The 19,989-nt window shown below is 51.3% G+C and overlaps 1 protein-coding gene across 4 annotated transcripts in view; it reads left to right on the forward strand.

The window, feature by feature from the left end:
* Window positions 1-19,989, forward strand: part of Znf76 (zinc finger protein 76) — a 28,995-nt gene that overhangs the window by 6,940 nt on the left and 2,066 nt on the right. For 2 of the 4 annotated variants that reach the window (XM_027389032.2, XM_027389031.2), the window contains exons 2-12: window positions 7,033-7,188; window positions 11,330-11,410; window positions 11,531-11,608; window positions 14,150-14,349; window positions 16,142-16,258; window positions 16,485-16,560; window positions 17,043-17,168; window positions 17,297-17,476; window positions 18,173-18,406; window positions 18,500-18,663; window positions 19,249-19,413. In XM_027389032.2, the coding sequence (XP_027244833.1) occupies window positions 7,116-7,188; window positions 11,330-11,410; window positions 11,531-11,608; window positions 14,150-14,349; window positions 16,142-16,258; window positions 16,485-16,560; window positions 17,043-17,168; window positions 17,297-17,476; window positions 18,173-18,406; window positions 18,500-18,663; window positions 19,249-19,413 (1,494 nt within the window). In that variant the 5' untranslated portion in view covers window positions 7,033-7,115. Of the gene's footprint in view, window positions 1-7,032; window positions 7,189-11,329; window positions 11,411-11,530; window positions 11,609-14,149; window positions 14,350-16,141; window positions 16,259-16,484; window positions 16,561-17,042; window positions 17,169-17,296; window positions 17,477-18,172; window positions 18,407-18,499; window positions 18,664-19,248; window positions 19,414-19,989 lie in introns of those variants that run through there. The other 2 variants (XM_027389033.2, XM_035450491.1) reach the window with 2 other exon arrangements.

Here is a 19,989-nt window from a genome sequence, read left to right on the forward strand (position 1 = left end):
TTGAGTGTCCTGGGGTTCACGCTCCTCAGTCTGTCAGTGCATTGATGCTTGAGTGTCCTGGGGTTCACTCTCCTCGGTCTGTCAGTGCATTGATGCTGTGAGTGTCCTGGGGTTCACGCTCCTCGGTCTGTCAGTGCATTGATGCTGTGAGTGTCCTGGGGTTCACTCTCCTCGGTCTGTCAGTGCATTGATGCTGTGAGTGTCCTGGGGTTCACGCTCCTCAGTCTGTCAGTGCATTGATGCTTGAGTGTCCTGGGGTTCACGCTCCTCAGTCTGTCAGTGCATTGATGCTGTGAGTGTCCTGGGGTTCATGCTCCTCAGTCTGTCAGTGCATTGATGCTGTGAGTGTCCTGGGGGTCACGCTCCTTGGTCTGTCAGTGCATTGATGCTGTGAGTGTCCTGGGGTTCACTCTCCTCGGTCTGTCAGTGCATTTGATGCTTGAGGGTCCTGGGGTTCACGCTCCTCAGTCTGTCAGTGCATTGATGCTGTGAGTGTCCTGGGGTTCACGCTCCTCAGTCTGCCAGTGCATTTGATGCTTGAGGGTCCTGGGGTTCACCCTCCTCGGTCTGTCAGTGCATTGATGCTGTGAGTGTCCTGGGGTTCATGCTCCTCAGTCTGTCAGTGCATTGATGCTGTGAGTGTCCTGGGGTTCAAGCTCCTCAGTCTGCCAGTGGATTTGATGCTTGAGGGTCCTGAGGTTCACCCTCCTCGGTCTGTCAGTGCATTGATGCTGTGAGTGTCCTGGGGTTCACGCTCCTCAGTCTGCCAGTGCATTTGATGCTTGAGGGTCCTGGGGTTCACCCTCCTCGGTCTGTCAGTGCATTGATGCTGTGAGTGTCCTGGGGTTCATGCTCCTCAGTCTGTCAGTGCATTGATGCTGTGAGTGTCCTGGGGTTCAAGCTCCTCAGTCTGCCAGTGCATTTGATGCTTGAGGGTCCTGGGGTTCACCCTCCTCGGTCTGTCAGTGCATTGATGCTGTGAGTGTCCTGGGGTTCACGCTCCTCGGTCTGTCAGTGCATTGATGCTGTGAGTGTCCTGGGGTTCACGCTCCTCGGTCTGTCAGTGCATTTGATGCTTGAGGGTCCTGGGGTTCACGCTCCTCAGTCTGTCAGTGCATTGATGCTTGAGGGTCCTGGGGTTCACCCTCCTCGGTCTGTCAGTGCATTGATGCTGTGAGTGTCCTGGGGTTCACGCTCCTCGGTCTGTCAGTGCATTTGATGCTTGAGGGTCCTGGGGTTCACCCTCCTCGGTCTGTCAGTGCATTGATGCTGTGAGTGTCCTGGGGTTCACGCTCCTCAGTCTGTCAGTGCATTGATGCTGTGAGTGTCCTGGGGTTCACTCTCCTCGGTCTGTCAGTGCATTGATGCTGTGAGTGTCCTGGGGTTCACTCTCCTCGGTCTGTCAGTGCATTGATGCTGTGAGTGTCCTGGGGTTCACGCTCCTCAGTCTGTCAGTGCATTGATGCTGTGAGTGTCCTGGGGTTCATGCTCCTCGGTCTGTCAGTGCATTGATGCTGTGAGGGTCCTGGGGTTCACGCTCCTCGGTCTGTCAGTGCTGGCTGGTTCTCAGATTAGGTCTTCTCTATTGAGATGTCTCTTTAACTCCTTTGCCTTCTTTAGTTTATTGAGACAGGTCTCATTCTGTAGACCAGGCTAGTCCTGAACTCCTGGGTATCTGCCTGTATCAGCCTTGTAAGTTTACAGCACAAGCTGCCACACCTAGCTTGTGTCTGTGTTTTTAATAAATTTCATAGCTCTTTTGTTAAAATATTCCCCAGCTATTTGTTTTCCTCACAAGCTTTTATCCATCGTCTTTTTTTCCCGTCTGAAGGTCAAAACTACTGTCTTCCTTGGTAAGATTTTGCATGTTGTTCCATTTTGATGTCTTGATAACATGGTGTGTTAAGGGAGTGTGCCTGTCCCTCCTAATGCTGATAGGATATGTCATTTTTCACATAAATGGCCCTTGTCAAGCCACTGGTGACCACAACTGAATACCTTGATCATCGCTCTGCTAATATTTCCTTTTTGCTTTCTTTTTTTAGGCAGGGTCTTGCCATATATCCCTGGCTGGCCTGGGATTTGCTGTGTACTATAGCCTGGCCTTAGACTCACAGAGACACACCTACCTCTACTTTCCACGTGCTAGGATTAAAGGTTGCCATGAAAAGAGTGGTTGGTTACTCCCATAAACTGCCACTACTGCACCAGTAGTGGAGTGTAACCATAAATCTTTTCACCAGCCGCCCCAAACAACAGTCTTATATTAGGTACTAATGCTTCTGGTCAATGACTAGGATCTTTTATTGCTAGCTCATTCTTAATTATCACTCATAACTATTAATCTGTATATTTATAAACTTATCTTATTGAGGATGCTGGCGGTATGCGTCCATTCTTGTAGGGATCCCATGGGAGTGACTGTCCTTACTACATTTCCCAGAATCCTCCTCTACTCCTGTGACTCCACCTATCTTTCTGCCTCATTGGCTGATGCTTTTTGAATAAAGCATCTCATTGCTTTATTCAACAACCAATAAGATAAACGTATACACAGAAGGAAGTCCCCCATCAGGTGTACTGCAGGCAGGTCCTACTGTAATTCCCAGGACTCATAGCAGGGATGAGACTGATACTTTCCCTCTGGTAGTGTGTGGAGCGCATTGCAGCACCACGAATGATGGTCAGTAGTGGGTGAGGCCTCTAAGTGAGCTCGCTCAGTGTCTCTGTGCTCAGCTGAAGGCACACCTGCCACCCCACGACACACCCCTACTAGTTTGCTTATGGGCACAAAATTTCCACTCAGAGTTAATGTGATCTTTCAAAATGCCTTGGTTCTACACTTTCCTGAACAAAAAGTGAGGCTGAGATCCAGCCATGATGATCATGCTGGGTATTCATAAGTTGAGGTGTTAAAATCCTACTTAATGTGTAGCCGAGATTTCATTTTAGCGAAATCAGTTTTGTTCTATAAGAATAGGGACCTGCATCCCCCGCCCTTTGGAATTGGAAATGATTCACTCTGCTGAATCACTCCATTTTCTGTGACTAGCTTACATCTCTACAGTTGCAGAGGTCACATAACCATGCAAACGTGAGCTGGGCTTTTAAAGCCATGTGTTTTCTGGCAGAGATGTGTACATCAATCTCAACTGGGCAATGCAATTTCCTGTTACTAATTTCCCGTTTTCTCCTCCTCATTTAGAAAGCCACAGAATTAGGCTCGGGTTTTGAAGTCTACTGAAGTGCTTTTCTGTAGTAACAAATACAGAATCATTTTGTTACTACAGTTCCCCCAACTCTGTTTCTGATTTGTTTGCCCCTTGTCCCACCAGCCTTTGTTCCTCCCAGATTAACATTTGTCATCTGTGAGGAGTTTGGAAGTAGACTAGACCAGATGTGAACCTTTGCAAAGAGGACAATCTCAAGGGCACCGTGCTCTGTAGTCTCCTGTGTTTTGCATCCCTTATTTGCCTACTCTGCATTCAGCCAACAGGTTAAATTCATTTTTAAAAGTGGAGGAACAGAACTTGCTGGATGCTGCTTTGAGAAAGTCAGGAGAACTTGCTTTAGGTTTGGCCTATTGTCAGCACTCTGTCCCACTCCCCTTCCCCAGCCGTCTCTCCCCATATCCAGCTCAGATCATTGCCAAGCTGGTAAACTGCATACCTCCTCTGTCCATCTCAGAATTGGAAATGCCCAGTGCAGGCAGGAACTGTGCAGACAGCCTCAGTGATCACCTGGGAGTTTAGTGCTAGCATAAAGGAATTCAGAATACACCATTTAAAGATGGGGAAGGGAGGCTGTGGCTCACAGATTAAAGGCAGATAGATGGCTACCCGTCAGGACTTAGACTTGATGTGCCAAGACTCAGTGCACAGACCTGGAATCCTTGCTATTCAGAAGGCAGAAGGCTCACAAGTTCAAGACCATCCTGGACAACTTAGCTGGCTCATGTCTTAAGCAAAAGGAAAAAAGAAAGGGGGAGGAGAAATGAGGACTCTGGCAGCCCTGAGCATGCCTGTGACCCAGTACAGGAAATGGGGAGCAAGAGGGAGGAAAAGAAGAGGGCGGGGAGAAAAGGAAGGATAGATTTGTTTTTTGGTTTTTTTTCCGGGTCTAAGAAGGATGGTTTAGGGACATGTGCTCCCAGCTTTCCCTTCTCCTCCCGAGGTAGACCCAGAAGCCTGGGGTGAGGTGGTGTTGACTGTGCCTTCTGCTTCATCAGTAGGAAGTGTGGAGGCCCATACCTAGACTGGCCAGCCTGGCTCTGTCAGCGGCTGGAAGCTTTGGGACCTTGGCCAGATCACGTATCTCCTAGCTTCAGCAGCCTTGTCTGCAAGGGATCGTGTGTGCCTCCTCACAGAAGAGTGCAGCCAAGCATGCTGAGCATGCCTGGCTCGTAGAAAGGGCTATGTCCGTCATCGATACTGTTGGCCTGAGCAGTGGGAAGCAGAGGGCCATCGGGGCCAGTGGGTAAGAAAGCAGACAAGGGGATAAATCAAGACCAGAGACAGCCTGCCTGCGTCCTCATGAGGGAATGAACTAAGGTAGTCTTACTCCTTGTTCCGCCGCCTTCATTCTGGGGTGTTTGCCATGTGCTAGTTCTGTGCTGAGTGACAGCACTTATGACCTCATTTAGCCCTCACAATAACCTTGGGAGCAGTGTCACCGCTGTCCCATAGGTGCTGAGGCTCAGAGAGGCTCATCTGCCCAACACTGCACAGCTTCTAAGAGACAGCGCCCAGATTAGAATGCAGGCCCTCTGACTTCAAAGACCGTGCTCTTGGCCACACCACAAGTTTTCCTTGTAGAGCCCAGTGGCAAGAAGACTCCCTCAATTAAGCCACCTGCTGCTGTGGGAGCTTCATGCCCAGCTGTGACAGTTGGAGGCCATTCTGCCTCTTCAGCAGGCAGTGCCTTTGTATTTAGGCCAAGTCTTTTTTTTTTTTTTAGTTTTTTTTTTTAATTAATTGATTATATTTTATGTGCATTGGTATTTTGCCATGGGTGTTGGATCCCCTGGAACTGGAGTTAGTCAGTTGTGAGCTGCCATGTGAGTGCTGGGAATTGAACCCGCATCCTCCTGAAGAGCAGTCAGTGCTCTTAACCAGTGAGTTGTCTCTCCAGCCCTTAGGCCAAGTCTTATATGTATCCTTTATTTCTCACACATTGTAGTTATAGTAAAACGGGTTACAAAATACCCAAATCTCTTCGATTAAGACAATGAGACTTGAGGGTTGTAGACGAGCCAAAGCCAGGTCAGGTGGCTTCTAGAGAAGTTGGTTCAAGTGTCAATTTCCAGAGGCTGTTTACCTTTGATCTCTCCATGCCTCTGGGGCAGCCTTAGACAACCTCTTCAAGAAAATGTATATGCCATGTCCCACAAGGGTATTTTTTCATGACCTTGGGGTTTTTTAAACCCCCAGGTCTGTGTCTGCACTTAACAGAAGAGTAGAGAACTTGAGCTGGCATTCCAGATCAGATGCTGTGGTTTTTATATCCTCCTCTCACACTTAGTAGCTATGCAACCTTGAGCAAGTCTTAGGAGTAAACAATGAAACAGAGAAAATTAGGGCCCGCGAGATGGCTCCACATATAAAGTCACTTGCCACCAACCTGAGTTCAGTCCCCAGAACCCACATGGTGGAAGGAGAGAGCTCAAACCGTCCTCTGATCTCCATGTGTACGTAGGTGCACACACACAGAAAATAAAATGTTTTTAAACTGGGGAGCACGTGGACACCCTCGCTGTTCATTAGCCCACGCATCCTGTGCTGCTGACAGGACTGTTGTGATGCTGCCCCTGGGTCATAGCGCATTCGGTAAATGTTGACGGACTCAGCGAGTTGTTGTAGTGAGGATGCTGAGCTTGGGTTGGAGATCACCGCCAGGGTGTCACAGATAGGCTGCAGTTACCCCAAGATGCTGATCTGCTCAACCCAGCTTGTCACTTCTGGCTTCAAGTGACATGTGTTGTGTGACATACAAACATCCTCTGGGTACATCAGTGTGAAACAGGACCATCTGGCAGCATGCAGGGGTGAAGGAGGTAGTCAGGGAGAATCTTAGGACCATCAAGATGGCTGTGTGGCTCAAGTCACTTTTGACCAAGACTGACAACCTAAGTTTGATGCCCGGAACCTACATGTTGGAAGGCGAGAACCAACTCCTGAAAGTTGTCAATAAATGTAAGAATAAGCCCCTCTTTATAAGAAAAGAAAATCTCAACCAGACCAAAGCAGAGGCTGAGGGCTCTTGGCAGGTCACAGTATGGTGGTCTACAGTGCTGCTAGGACGTGGTGACTCCCTGGCCTACAGCAGCCCCCCAGAAGAGCCCTGGGTAGGACACAGTTACGCTGAGAGTAAGTCACGAAGGAGGTGAGCCCAGGGCTGTGAGTGCCACAAAGATGAGGGGCCCCAGCTTCTGGTAAGCTGCTGGGCTTTAGTCAGGGAAGCTGCATGTTTAGGTTTGTGCTTTTTTGTTTGTTTTGTTTTGTTTTGTTTTTAGTGTCGTCCTCACAGCCTGTTAGAAACAAACCAGGAGCAGGAGAGACTTTCTCTGAGGAAGCGGGTGGGAGGTTCTGACCTTTGAGAAGTGGTACTGGCCTGAGATGGGTCGCTCGACTTTTAGGAGGAGTCTCCTCAGGAATGACCCGCCGCTGGGTGAATGGAGGCCATCCTTGGGGTGGGGACATTGAATTCTTTTAGGGACATGCTTATTCCCTGAAGACAGTCAACAGTGCCAGCGGATGGGGGCCTGAGCACAGGGAAGATACAAGAGGCTGCCTGCCTGTAGCCTTTATCGGGAATGAGCCCCAAAGGGTTGGGGTCCGTGGACTTTCACCTCCCGAGCAGCTTGGCTGGCATGCTTCTGTGCTCACCATTTAGAGCCCCGTGTGTGTCCCTACACTTTCCATAGGAACGACTTAGTTCTCTGAAAATGCATCTGTGTGTTCTTGGCTGGTCTCATTAATTGCAGCAGAAGGAAGCTGCGAAACTTCTTTTATGTGACATTGTCCATTTTCTCAGATTGGTGACCCACAAGGAAATCTCTGACCTCAGTGGTGGCCAGAAGCCAACTTCATGTCTGAAGGCACAAGCGGCAGTTTGTCATGGAAAGCTTGGGGCTGCAGACGGTGACCCTCAGTGATGGGACAACAGCCTATGTCCAGCAAGCTGTCAAAGGTGAGTTGCCAGGGACCCCGTAGTCCTGTGCCTTAGCCGCTTCCAGGAGCCTCATTGCCCTGCTCTCCTGCCTGCTGGCCCCCTGCCCAGGGCAGCCTGTGTGTGAGGGTCTCATGATGGGAAGAGAACCCCTTAGTATGAAAGCCCGTGGCATGGGCAAGCAAGTGCCAGCTGAGGCCTCTTGCCTTCAGACAGGACTGTTCCAGTTTATGGATGCCTCCTAGATAGAGGCCGCTGGACATCTCATGTAAGAAAGTGTAGGCCCTGGACTGTCTTCCTGAATCTCTACCATGTACAAGATACCCTAGGTTCAGAAGGGGGCACCCAAGCATACAGTTCCTAACTTAGCGTCTGATACCAGTGGGTGCCAGAAATAAAAATGTGGGATTCACAAAGAAATTTGAGTTGCAGATAAGTAACAGATTCTTCGGTAGTATAAGTATATCTTCAAATTTGCATGGGACATGTGTTTATTTATTTATTTTGAGAAGGTTTCTCTGTAGCTTTGGAGGCTGTCCTGGAACTTGCCATATAGACCACACTGGGCTCAAACTCAGAGAGATCCTCCTGACTCTGTCCTGGAGGAACATGTGTTTATAATCATAGGATTAAACACTAAAAAGTTCTACATAGTACTTAAGAACAGACTGGAGGGATGGCTAAATTAGAGAGGACCTGAGCACCTATGTTGGGCAGCCCACAACTGCCAGTAATTCCCGCTCCAGGGATCTGACACCCTCTTCTGGTCACGGAGGTTACCTTATTCACATAGCACCCCACCCCCATGCACATACACACTTAAATAAAAGCAAGTTTAAAAAGCTTTAAGAACAGATGAGGTATCCCTTATGTTCAGGACCAGCATGTGTCAGGGTTCGGACACTTGGGGTTTGGAATGTTTGCGTAGACTTGAGCCTGCACGCTCCTAGTCTAAAGTCATTAGGGTTGCAGGTTTTAGATTTTCAGGTGAGGGGTACTCGTAATGAAAGTTTGTCCTTTGTTTGAATTCAGACGTAGTTAGTGACCCGCCTCCTCGGCCCAGGAAGTTCCAAGGAGCTCCTCCCTCTCCCCACCATTCCCAGACATGCCCCATGCTATCTGGTCTTCTGTGGAGAGAAACTCTGCCTCCTCCTACCTTTTCTAAATCCTGAGTGTCACTCTCCTCACCATGTTGCTTCCCTTCATCTCAGAGCATGCTAAGAAAAATCTCCCTCGGTTTACAGATGCCTTGTTTATTTATTTTTCATTTAAAATTGTGTTTCCTTTGTTTGTTGTTGTTGTTTTTGAGACAAGGTGTCTCTGTGTAGCCCTGGCTGTCCTAGAACTCACTCTGTAGACCCGGTTGGCCTCAAACTCAGAGATCCACCTGCCTCTGCCTCCTGAGCTCTGGGATTAAAGGTGTGCGCCACCACATCCAGCCTAAAATTTTGTTTCTTGATACTGACGTAAGACACCCCTAGGTGTCATAAGTAAGATCTTGAGGAGGTGGCCAGGCTTCTGGGAGGCCATGTTTGTGTTCTTTCTAGGTTTGTTCTCTTGCGAATGTGTTTTCTGTGGAATACTTCTAAAGCCTGACTTTGCATTACAAGTCCTGTCCCTCTGATAAAGTCTGTAACGGAATTTAGGTGGTGATGTGTTTCTCCTTAGACCTGTTAGTTCCCTTGAGTCAGTTTTCCATAGTTGGCTGAATAAAAGCAGTTGTCAGCTGGGCACATGCCTATCATCTCTGCACTTGGGAGACTGTGGCCACCTGAGCTACAAAGTGGATCCCATCTCAGAAGAACAGAGCAACTAGGGGCTAGAGAGATGGCTGTCTCCCAGAGGTCCTGAGTTCAATTCCCAGAAACCACATGGTGGCTCACAACATTCTGTAAGGAGATCTGGTGCTCTCTTCTGGTGTACAGGCATACATGCAGACAGAACACTGTATACATAATAAATAAATAAATCTTAAAAGACTCCCTCTAGGGGCAAGTGTAGAGGCTCCCCTGCTGGGGGAGCGGTCAGCAGATGAGGGAGTCAGAAGACGCCAGCTGGTGTCTCCTGGCTTACAGGGCCTGAGGAAACGCCAAAAGGAAGGAGTACACATGGCTCTTTCCCGAACTTGTCACTCTCCCTTCTCTCTTTCTGTCCTCGCTCCTGAGAGGACAACCTGAGCAGGGAGCATTTGAGTACTTGCAGGAGCTGCCCAGACATGGTGGCTCATTCCTGTGAAAGCCGGAGGGTGCGAGGAAGTCAAGGTTATCCTCAGCTCTGTAATGACTTTGAGTGCCACCTGGGCAGCATAAGACCTTGTCTGAGAGGAAAGAGATGAGAGAGACCACACCAGTGGTTCCAAGAGGACTGCCAGTTTGAGGACAGCTGGGCCACATATCAAGACTTTCTCTTAAAAACAAACAAAAAACAAGGACTAGGGACCTAGCTCTTTCATGAGGCACTTGGCCTCACATGCACCAGGCTCTAGGTTTAGTCCCCAGCACTGAGAAAGAAAAGAAAGCCTGGCATGATACCCCCACCTGTAACCTCATCATTGAAAAGGCAGAAAGAACAAGGTTACCATGACTTAGAGGTCTTCATTTATCTGGTTAGAAAATTCCAGGCCACCCTGGACTATATAGCAAGATCCTGTAACAAGAAATGCTTTGCTGCCGGGTGGTGGTGGCACATGCCTTTAATCTCAGCACTCAGGAGGCAGAGGCAAGAGGATCTCTGTGAGTTCGAGACCAACCTGGTCTACAAGAGCTAGTTCCAGGACAGCCTCCAAAGCCACAGAGAAACCCTGTCTCAATAAACAAACAAAAACAAACAAACCAACAAACAAAAAAACAAAAACCAAGAAGGAAAGAAAGGAAGGAAGGAAGAAATCTTTCAGGGTAGAGATGGGAGCTTGAGCTTGAGGTTTCATAGATCAATAAGGCGACGTGACTCAAGTGACAGTGAGTACAGCATGATAGTCACACTCAGACTAGGCACATGGCTCACTCATTTGGCACATAAGCATGAGGACCCAAGTTCAGCTCTCAGCACCCACATAAAAAGCTGGGTGCAATGGCACATGCTTATAATCCCACTGCTGGAAGGCAGAGGCAGGGGGACCCCTGGGGAATCTGGGAGCTCCTGGCCAACCAATGAGAGATACTGTGTCACAAACAAGGGGAGGCTTATTGAGGAACACACACACACACACACACACACACACACACACACACACACGTGCGCACGCACATTCACATGCATGCACACTCTCCTTTTGTTTTTGAAGAAAGACTCTAATCTAGCCCCAGCCAGCTGGCTTCAGATTGCAATCTGTCGCAGAGGCCGGCCTTGAACTCCTGGTCCTCTTGCCACCACTTCCCAGGTGCTGGGACTGCAGGTGTACACCACCACATGTGGCTGTCAGACTGCACAGTGGACTCATGAGAGTGAACCCTGAAGCTTACAGAGGGCTGACCATAACCCTACATGTTCCTAGTGAACTCACTCAGTCCTCCCAGCAACCATGGAAGGAAGAGAGAGCTGTGAAGATGAGCTGGCAGTGAGTGTGTGAGTGAGTGTGTAAGTGTGTGTGAGTTTGTGTGTGTGGGTGTGTGAGTGAGTGTGTGAGTGTGTGTGGGTGTGTGAGTGAGAGTGCTGTGTAGGTGAGTGTGAGTGAGTGTATAAGTGTGAGTTTGTGTGTGGGTGTGAGTGTATGAGTGTGTGTGTGTGAATGAGTGTGTGGGTGGGTGTGAGTGAGTGAGTGAGTGAGTGAGTGAGTGAGTGAGTGAGTGAGAACCTGGAGTTTACAGAGCCCATTATAGCTACCGCCCACACCAAAGCCTGCCAGTTGGAGGCCCCAGGTTTTGGCTCACTGTTAGATTCTTTGTTCTCCACTTAGCTCCATCTCAGCAGCCCTGTGTTGGATTAGAGGTCCCCATCTTCACAGGCGTGGCTGGAACAATACAGGAGTGAGTGAGTGACGGAAGGGGACACGTAAGGTTACCTCATGGCAGAATGTCTTTTCCCCCAGTGCTTAGCCATTGGGGAATGAGGGAGCATGGGCCACAGGTGAGGACTCGGAGACTCCAGTAGGCGTCTACCAAAGCAGGCCAGCATGCAGCAGCCCTGTGCCAGGCCTGGCCCATCTCTGCTTCCACCTCCCCAGGAGAGAAGCTGCTTGAAGGGCAGGTGATCCAGCTGGAGGACGGAAGCACTGCGTACATTCACCAGGTGACGATACAGAAAGGTGAGGGCCCCAGCTCATCCCTGTGTGGAGGGAAGGAGGGAGGCAGGCCTGGCAGCCCTCCCTGAGGCGCCCTCCGTGGCCACAAGCCGCAGATGATGGCTGGCCTTGCTCTCGTTACAGAGTCTTTCTCCTTTGAGGACGGTCAGCCTGTACAGTTGGAGGATGGCAGCATGGCCTACATACACCACACACCCAAAGGTGGGCCCATGGTCATCGTGGCTGGTGGGGAAGAAGAAGCAGACTGGCAGGGGCTGGGGGTCAGCACAAGCACCGTCTTCCCTGAGACAGCCATGCTTACCAAGAGCAGCCTGGGGCAGACCACAGAAGCAGCTGCCACAAGACAGCAGCAAGTCTTAAACATCAGCATGGGCCTTGCTGCTGGCTTTGGCACCAGACCAGCCACCAAGACTTAGGCCTTGGCATTGGAGTTGAGGGCATTATCACAAGCCAGGAGAAAGAAACTTAGCCGTCTTTAACAGTGACTGGAGCTCCTCAACAGGTGCAGTGGCTCAGCTGAGGCAGGATTGCCAGGACCTCAGGGGCAGCCTGTGCTACTTGGTGTGGTCTGGGCTAGCCAGGGCTATGGAATGAGACTACCTCAAAGACCCAAAAGAAAATAGTTTGTAACGTACAAAAGAATAGCCATTTAGTGCGGAAGTGGTTTCGTGGGAAGTACTCACTAGGCGTTGCCTGGAGCTGGAGCACACAGCAGTGAGCACACCCAGGGCGAGCGCCACTGAGCAAGGGTAGACAGACTGCCATAGACTCTTAGGTCCCTGCTGCTTCAGTCTCTTCCCTTTCTGACCCCTTCTGCACAAGAGATTTTACAGAGCCCCAGGCATATAGTTCTGTGTAAACAGTCACTGATAATGATAAGCATAAAGAAATATGCTTGTTGGGCTGGGGAGATGGCTCAGCATTTAGGAACACTTCCTGCCCTCACAGAGGGCCAGGCTCGGTTCCCAGCACCCAGTCAGGCAGCATGCAACTGCCTGTCCTCCTCGGGCTCCTGCACACAGTGACCCTCTGAATTCACTGTTCTGAAGACAGGGCACATTTGCACCACAGGACGGTGGTGGGTGAGATGACCTGGCTTTGGCATTTCAGACTTGATCAGTAGTTTCGTTGTATAATCATCATTGCCGAGTGCTCTTCACATCAGAAGTCTGTTTGAAGCCACCTCAAAATGGTTGGAAATTCTGTCCTAATCCCAAGCCAAAATTCACTTAACCTTTGTTTGTTTGTTTGTTTTGATACAGGGTTTTTCTGTGTAACCCTGGCTGTCCTGGCACTCACTCTGTAGACCAGGCTGGTCTTGAACTCACAGAGATCCGCCTGCCTCTGACTCCCGAGTCCTGGGATTAAAGGCGTGCGCCTCCACTGACCAGTTTCACTTAACAATTTTTATGAAATTCGAATCAACAATTCAAACTTCAGTTTTTAAAATCAAACCTATAACACAATATAATCCAAAAGTAGACTGATTTGCTACTTGGTGAACAATAACAATAGAAAAATGTTATTTTGCTGGGCATTGGTGGCGCACGCCTTTAATCCCAGCACTCAGGAGGCAGAGGCAGGCGGATCTCTGTGAGTTTGAGGCCAGCCTGGTCTACAGAGCGAGTTCTGGGACAACCTCCAAAGCAATACAGAGAAAGCCTGTCTTGAAAAACCAAAAAAAAAAAAAAAAAAAAGAAAAGAAAAATGTTATTTTTATTTTCTCTAATTAAACAATTCTGCTTCTGTAAGAGCAGGACACTTTGTGTGAAGAGTTAAAACTCAGATCTGAGCGGTGGTGCTGCCTGCAGGCTTGGTTTGTGTTGTGTGGCTTGACAGCATGCAGAATACAGAGTACATGCCGTGTGTTTAAACTGAGGCTGTAGTAAGGTCATGTGATGCACCACAGTCCAGCACTGCAGAAACACCGCAGATCCCCGCACACACGTGGTTTTCAATCAGATCCCCGCACACACGTGGTGCAGAATACAGAGTACATGCCGTGTGTTTAAACTAGGCTGTAGTAAGGTCATGTGATGCACCACAGTCCAGCACTGCAGAAACACCGCAGATCCCCGCACACACGTGGTTTTCAATCAGATCCCCGCACACACGTGGTTTTCAATCAGATCCCCGCACACACGTGGTTTTCAATCAGTTTTTAGCTGTTGCACATTCGGAACTCTTCAGTGATGCCCAGTTTTTCACAGCTTCGGCGGCGTTCAGTGACCTGAGGTCACTGTCCACAAGTCTGAGAAGCTGGGAACTAGGGAAGAGGATTGGCGGTGTGGGCTCAGCAGAGGTGGGGGTGGGAGGAGACCTTAGAAGAAAGGCACAGCCAGGGGTCTGCTGGAGCCAGAATGCCAGGAAACAGGGCAAAGGGGCGAGAGCCAGGGTCAGAGTACTTGGGGCTCATCAGAATTGAGATTTAGGTCTTTATCCTAAAACCCAAATGAACTAGGGTGTAGGGTGTGATGGGCACCTGGGCAGGAAGCCCTTGGGGGACTTCTGTGTCAAGATGATAATGGACCAGGCCCTCAAAAAGCTGGTGAGTCCCAGTCATTGTACCCTGCGAAGCCTTGTCCTCATGAGAGACAGCAAGGGAAAAATCACCACAGTGAAGGCTGAAGAGACTCCACACTGAACCCCCCATTGGTGTACTCACCACTCATAATTTAAAGTGGGGGTCTCAGCTGGGTCTCCCTCTGTGTGGCATCAGGACTAACTTCGTGTGCCCTGTAGAGGGCTATGACCCCAGCGCCCTGGAGGCTGTCCAGCTGGAAGACGGCTCCACTGCCTACATTCATCACCCTGTGTCTGAGTCATCGGACAGCACCATCCTAGCCGTGCAAACAGAGGTGGGCTTGGAGGACCTGGCAGCAGAGGATGAAGAGGGCTTCAGTGCAGACACAGTGGTGGCCCTGGAGCAATACGCGAGCAAGGTGAGCTCCCCGAGCCTGGCACTGCCGTTGCTCAGGGGAGAGAGAGCAGGGCCTCCCTCACTTGCCCACCACCTCTTGGCACTGCCAAAACCTCACTTGTGTAGCCAAGTCTGTGCCTGGAATCCCAGCACTTGGCTTGGGAGCTTGAAGCCAGCCTGGACCACACGAGACCCCATCAAAGGAAAACAAAGCGCAGACCTTCACCTCTGAAGAAAGGTGGCGGCCTGTGCTGGGCACAGCCAAGGCTGCTCTTGCCTCAGCCCTCTACCCCAGCTCCTGCTATTCTCTCACACGTCCTTTTGACGCACTGGGACCATAACAGACAGCTGTGTGCACTTACGGCAGTTTGTGCTGCCTGAGGAGGAACAGTGACTTCCGTGTGGTGGCAGGAAGTCAGGCCCAGCCCACCGCACTCAAGCTGCTGTGATAATCCTCTGCCCTTTGGCAAGGCTCTGCCGTGACTTTTTACTAGTTTTCCCTTCCACTGCAGTAGGATGCTGGTGTATCTGTTGCTTCTCTGAGACTTACTTAGGCACCAGGGAAAGTAAACTGGTAGACAGTGAGCGGGCCATGTGCACCAGGGCAACTGGGATTCTTGGAACATGAGGCCTGATGAGCAGGCTCTGGTTCTCCCTGAGTCTCTGCTGGACCTGTTGTCCTATCTGCTGAGGACAGGAACAGAGACCTGTGGGCAGTTTCCCAGAGTTTCCCAACCACTGGCTAACCTGCAGGCTGAGACAGTTGGTTCTATATATATATAGAAAAGAGGAAATTCTCATGCCTCTTGAAAAGGAAACACAAAACTCCCACAGGCCACTCAGGCTACACCTCCTTTCAACCCTACACCAAATATGAGACAGAACGAGAACTGGGCTTTACTGAAAGCAAGAGCCATGGGGTCAGCACTGGCTCTGCCACTGCCTAGTCCAGCCTCAGGTGGGCCAGTCACTTGCCCCCCAGACCCGAGCTGAGTGAGAATACTAAGTGGGATCAGGTGATTTCAGAAGTCACTTTGAGCTCTGATGACTTAGACCCCTGTGCCCTCCTTGCGTGCTCCTCAACGGGGTGTCCCACTGGGAAGGAGAGGACTTGCTTCTGAGCCCAGGCCTCCTAGGTGTGTGTGGTCAGCCAAATTCAAGTGTGGCCTTCCCAGCCACCCAGCTCCCTGCCTTCCCAGCTATGCAGGAGATCCTCCTAGATGCCCTTGACATTCAGCCCGTCAGGCTGCACCGTGACTGCATGCCAGCCCTGTTTCTCATGTAGCGTGCCTGCTTGTCTGTTCCTCTCTGTCTAGATGTGTTTCTGTGCCTCAGAGACACTCTCAGACACACATCATACATATATACATACATACATACATACATACATACATACATACACAAAATACACATATACACACACGTATGTATTTAAATTTCCAAAAGAGGAGTTCCAGTTCTAAGTACATTGCTCAGGGGACTGGTGTGCTTCCTTGTTTCAGCCTTTACCTTCTAGAGTCCAGCCTGTGGCCACACGGAGCCATGCCATGCTGCAGGGTTCGAGTGAGACCTTTTGAAGACTTGGTTCCCAGTTGGTGGTGCTCTTTGGGGCATCTGGAAGGTGCAGTAGGAAGTGTGCTACAGGCCTGGGCTTTGAGATTTAAAGCCTCATGCCACTTCCCGTTCACTCTGCCCTGTGCACTCCTCTTCCCTGCCCCCGACCCATTGTTCTCAGGCTACCAGCTGGGTCTCTCGTCCTCCTCCTTCTCATCCTCTCAGGGAGCGTGTATAGGAACATGACGATTTTCCCTCAGGTTCTGCAAGATAGCTCCGCGCACCATAATGGCAAAGGGCAGCAGGTCGGAGACAGGGCCTTCCGTTGTGGCTACAAGGGTTGTGGACGTCTCTACACCACCGCCCATCACTTAAAGGTAAGTGCTTACGGACAGCTTTCAGCCCGGTCCTCTTCCCTGGAAAGCTGTAATTCTAACCTGGCATTGCCCTGGTCCCACCCTCATGTTACCTGCTGGAAGGAAGAGTCCATCCACAGAATGTCTGCAGAGGAAGCTGGGACACAGATAGGGAGAGAGGGAAGAGAACCAAAGATCAGAGCCCATCCCCCATCCCACTGAGTTATGGGTTTGCTTTTCCTCACAGGTACATGAACGAGCTCACACGGGTGACCGTCCATACAGGTGTGACTTCCCCAGCTGTGGAAAGGCCTTTGCCACAGGTAACATTCCAGTGGAGGGCAAAGGGTTCTAGATCCACTTGAGGACCTCCTGGAAGGTGGCCAAGCTCAGACTGCTGTCCCAGAGACACCACTGGGGTGTGTGCGCTCTGAAGAACCTGCTCCCAGTGAGAGGCTGGGCCTGCAGGAGAGGCTGGGCTCAGGCAGACAGGCTTGCCTCTTGTATCAGCTCTGGCAGCACTAACTGGGACCGCTCTGACTTTGTTCCCTCTGTGAAACAAGGACCCTCAGGTCCTGCTTCTCTAGGCCCCCTCGGTGTTTCGTGTTCTGGAATGCCTCTATCCAGCCTTGGGAAGTGTCATGGGACACAGTGGGCTTTTTCTGGGCAGGATGTGACAGTGGCTGGCTTGGGCCTCTGGAGCCTCCCAGAAGATCACTTTAGATAGAGAAACTCTAAATAATGTAGGCATTTAGGGATGAGGTTCTGCTGGCTACTCTTCTTACATCCCACCACGCACGGATAGGCTATGGGCTGAAGAGTCATGTTCGTACTCACACGGGTGAGAAACCATACAAGTGCCCAGAGGAGCTGTGCAGCAAAGCCTTCAAGACCTCAGGAGACCTGCAGAAGCACGTCCGAACCCATACAGGTAGGCTGAGCCCTGCCACCCTGTCCACAGTGGCCAGGGCCTCACTGTTTTTCACACTGAGTCCCAGAGCCTGGAGCCATCCAGAACCCTGGTCCTCCTGAGCCATCCCTTTAACCCTGTCTGCACAGGTGAACGCCCGTTCCGGTGCCCTTTTGAAGGCTGTGGCCGCTCCTTCACCACATCAAATATCCGCAAGGTGCATGTGCGCACCCACACGGGCGAGCGGCCCTACACCTGCCCGGAGCCCCACTGTGGCCGTGGCTTTACCAGTGCCACCAACTACAAGAATCACGTGCGCATCCATACAGGTGGGCTGGCTGGCATGTGAGGACCGCCCTCTCCCAGGACGCATCTCCCTCTTCTGTAGGCTTCTGACGTGGGACACCCCTCAGCTCCAGCCCTTCTCTGACAGCCACTTGGGGCTGGGTCAGGGTGGGTCCCCCAAATGACTGTCACCTCCCGTGAGCAGTTCCCCCATTGGTAGTGGGTCCATCTGACAGGTCGCCCCCCCCCCAGCTGTGGACTTGGACTGCTCCCAGCCACATTCCCACACCTGTCCGAGGGTTCCCCATCCACATGCCAGGCGGGGTTGGTAATCAGAGTGAAGTGTCACCCTCACCCCTCCAGGCATCTCCTGTGCCTATGACTTCCGGTGTCACACTCCTGTCCAGCTTTCCAGCATCTCTCAGCCATATGCCCCGTTTCTCCCATCCTGCCTGACACTCCATTCTTGTCCCGCTGTCTCTCCTCTTTTCGCAATCGTCCACCCAACAGTACAGTGCCCACCTCACCCCCTTCTCTAAGCCCCGCTTTGCTCTCTCACCTTGTCTCTGGGTGCAGGAGTCCCGCTCTTGGGCCCTCCTGTGCCCCAGCTCCTGCCACTCCGTCTCAGTTCTCAGCCCCCTGTCCCTTCCCCTCCTCACTAGTCCTGTCCCCCAACCCTATCCCCTTAGCTTTCCCCTTGCCAGCCCCAGTTCCCCCCCCTCACAGCCCAGTGTCCCCAGGGGAGAAGCCATACGTTTGCACGGTGCCAGGCTGTGGAAAGCGCTTCACTGAGTATTCGAGCCTCTACAAGCACCACGTGGTGCACACACACTGCAAGCCCTATACGTGCAGCAGCTGCGGCAAGACCTACCGGCAGACCTCCACCCTGGCCATGCACAAGCGCAGTGCGCACGGGGAGCTCGAGGCCACGGAGGAGAGTGAGCAGGCCCTGTACGAGCAGCAGCAGCTGGAGGGTGAGGGAGCAGCGAGGGGGGGTGGGAGTGGGGGCCCACAGGGTCTCTGCTGGTGTCTGGCAGCAGCTGACAGCCTGGGCCCTCCTCTCCTAGCTGCCTCTGCTGCTGAGGAAAGCCCGCCAACCAAACGCGCCCACATTGCTTACCTCTCAGAGGTGAAGGAAGAGAGCAGTGACATCCCAACCCAAGTAGCCATGGTGACCGAGGAAGATGGGGCCCCCCAGGTGGCTCTGATCACTCAGGATGGTGCCCAGCAGGTAGAGACCCTGGGGATAGGTGGGGCAGTTTAAGAATGACTCCTCCAGTCTGGGGACTCTGCCTCACCTCCACCCAGGCTCCTGTTTTGCCCTTATGGAGTTCAGAGACCTAAGGCTGAGGGACCAGTGTGTCACCTGCTCCTCCCAGTCTCATTTCCTTCTCTGAGATGGATGCCCCTCATGGGTAGCATGCATGTCCTCAAAAGAGTCATGTCAGTGCATGTGAAGCTGGAAGTCTACCAGGGTTGCTGGCTGCAGAGTGTCTGTGCCTTGGCCAAATATCATTGTCTAGGGTGTGTCTCCTTCCAGAGTGAGCAGATGGAGATGAGCTGGGTGGAGGCCCTGGCCTGCATGCAGCGGGTTTCAGAGGCAGAGTGGTAAGAAGTACAAGTGCCATGGGGGCCTTAGTGTTTCTCTCTGCAACCATGGCCTGTTTGTGTACCTGTCCCCCGCCAGCTCTCACCCCGTGACCTGCAGCTGACTTAGCTGACTGCAAGCCAGGCAGTCTAGGACAGCAGGTGGCCCACCTGAGGGTGTGTTCAGACTGTCCTCTGATGCTGCAGCTCATCTCCCTCCTGTCGGCAGGTCAGCCTATCGCCAGAAGACCTGCAGGCCCTGGGGAGTGCCATCAGCGTGGTGACTCAGCATGGCAGCACCACCCTCACCATCCCCAATCATCACGACGAACTGGCCACATCGGGCACACACACGGTCACCATGGTCAGCGCCGATGGCACCCAGACTCAGCCCGTATGACCAGGCAGTTTGCTTGTTCTCAGTGTCCCTTCCCATGGGGGTCATTAACCCTGCAGTCCAAACCAATCAAGACATTTCATGAGGGAAAGATTCCATAACAGGTCTCCCTGCCAGACCTAGTGGTGTAGGCCTGTAATTGTAGCCACCTCGGAGGCTAAGGCAGCAAGACCACAAGTGTAAGGTCAATCTGGACAATTTAGTGAGACCCTGCCTCAAGCTAAAGAGCGCAAAAGGTGTGGGGACAGCTCAGTAGTAGGGTTCCTGTCAGGCATATGTGAAATCCTAGGTTCAATTCCCAGTACCAAAAATAAAAGAACATTAAAATTAAGAGTCTGCCCTTAAAGACGAGTCTCCCCTTAAAGACGAGGTGTGATGATGCACACCTTTAATCCTGGCACTACTCAGGAGGCAGAGGCAGGTGGATCTCTGTGAGTGGTGTGAGGTCAGCCTGATATATATATAGCAATTTCCAGGACAGCCAGGACCAGAGAGAGAGAGAGAGAGACCCTGTCTCAAAAAAAAAAAAAAAAAAAAAAAAACAAAAAACCCTCAGCAACCTTCTTTAAAAAA

This window comes from Cricetulus griseus (assembly GCF_003668045.3).
Source record: "Cricetulus griseus strain 17A/GY chromosome 1 unlocalized genomic scaffold, alternate assembly CriGri-PICRH-1.0 chr1_0, whole genome shotgun sequence".
Classification (NCBI taxonomy): domain Eukaryota; kingdom Metazoa; phylum Chordata; class Mammalia; order Rodentia; family Cricetidae; genus Cricetulus; species Cricetulus griseus.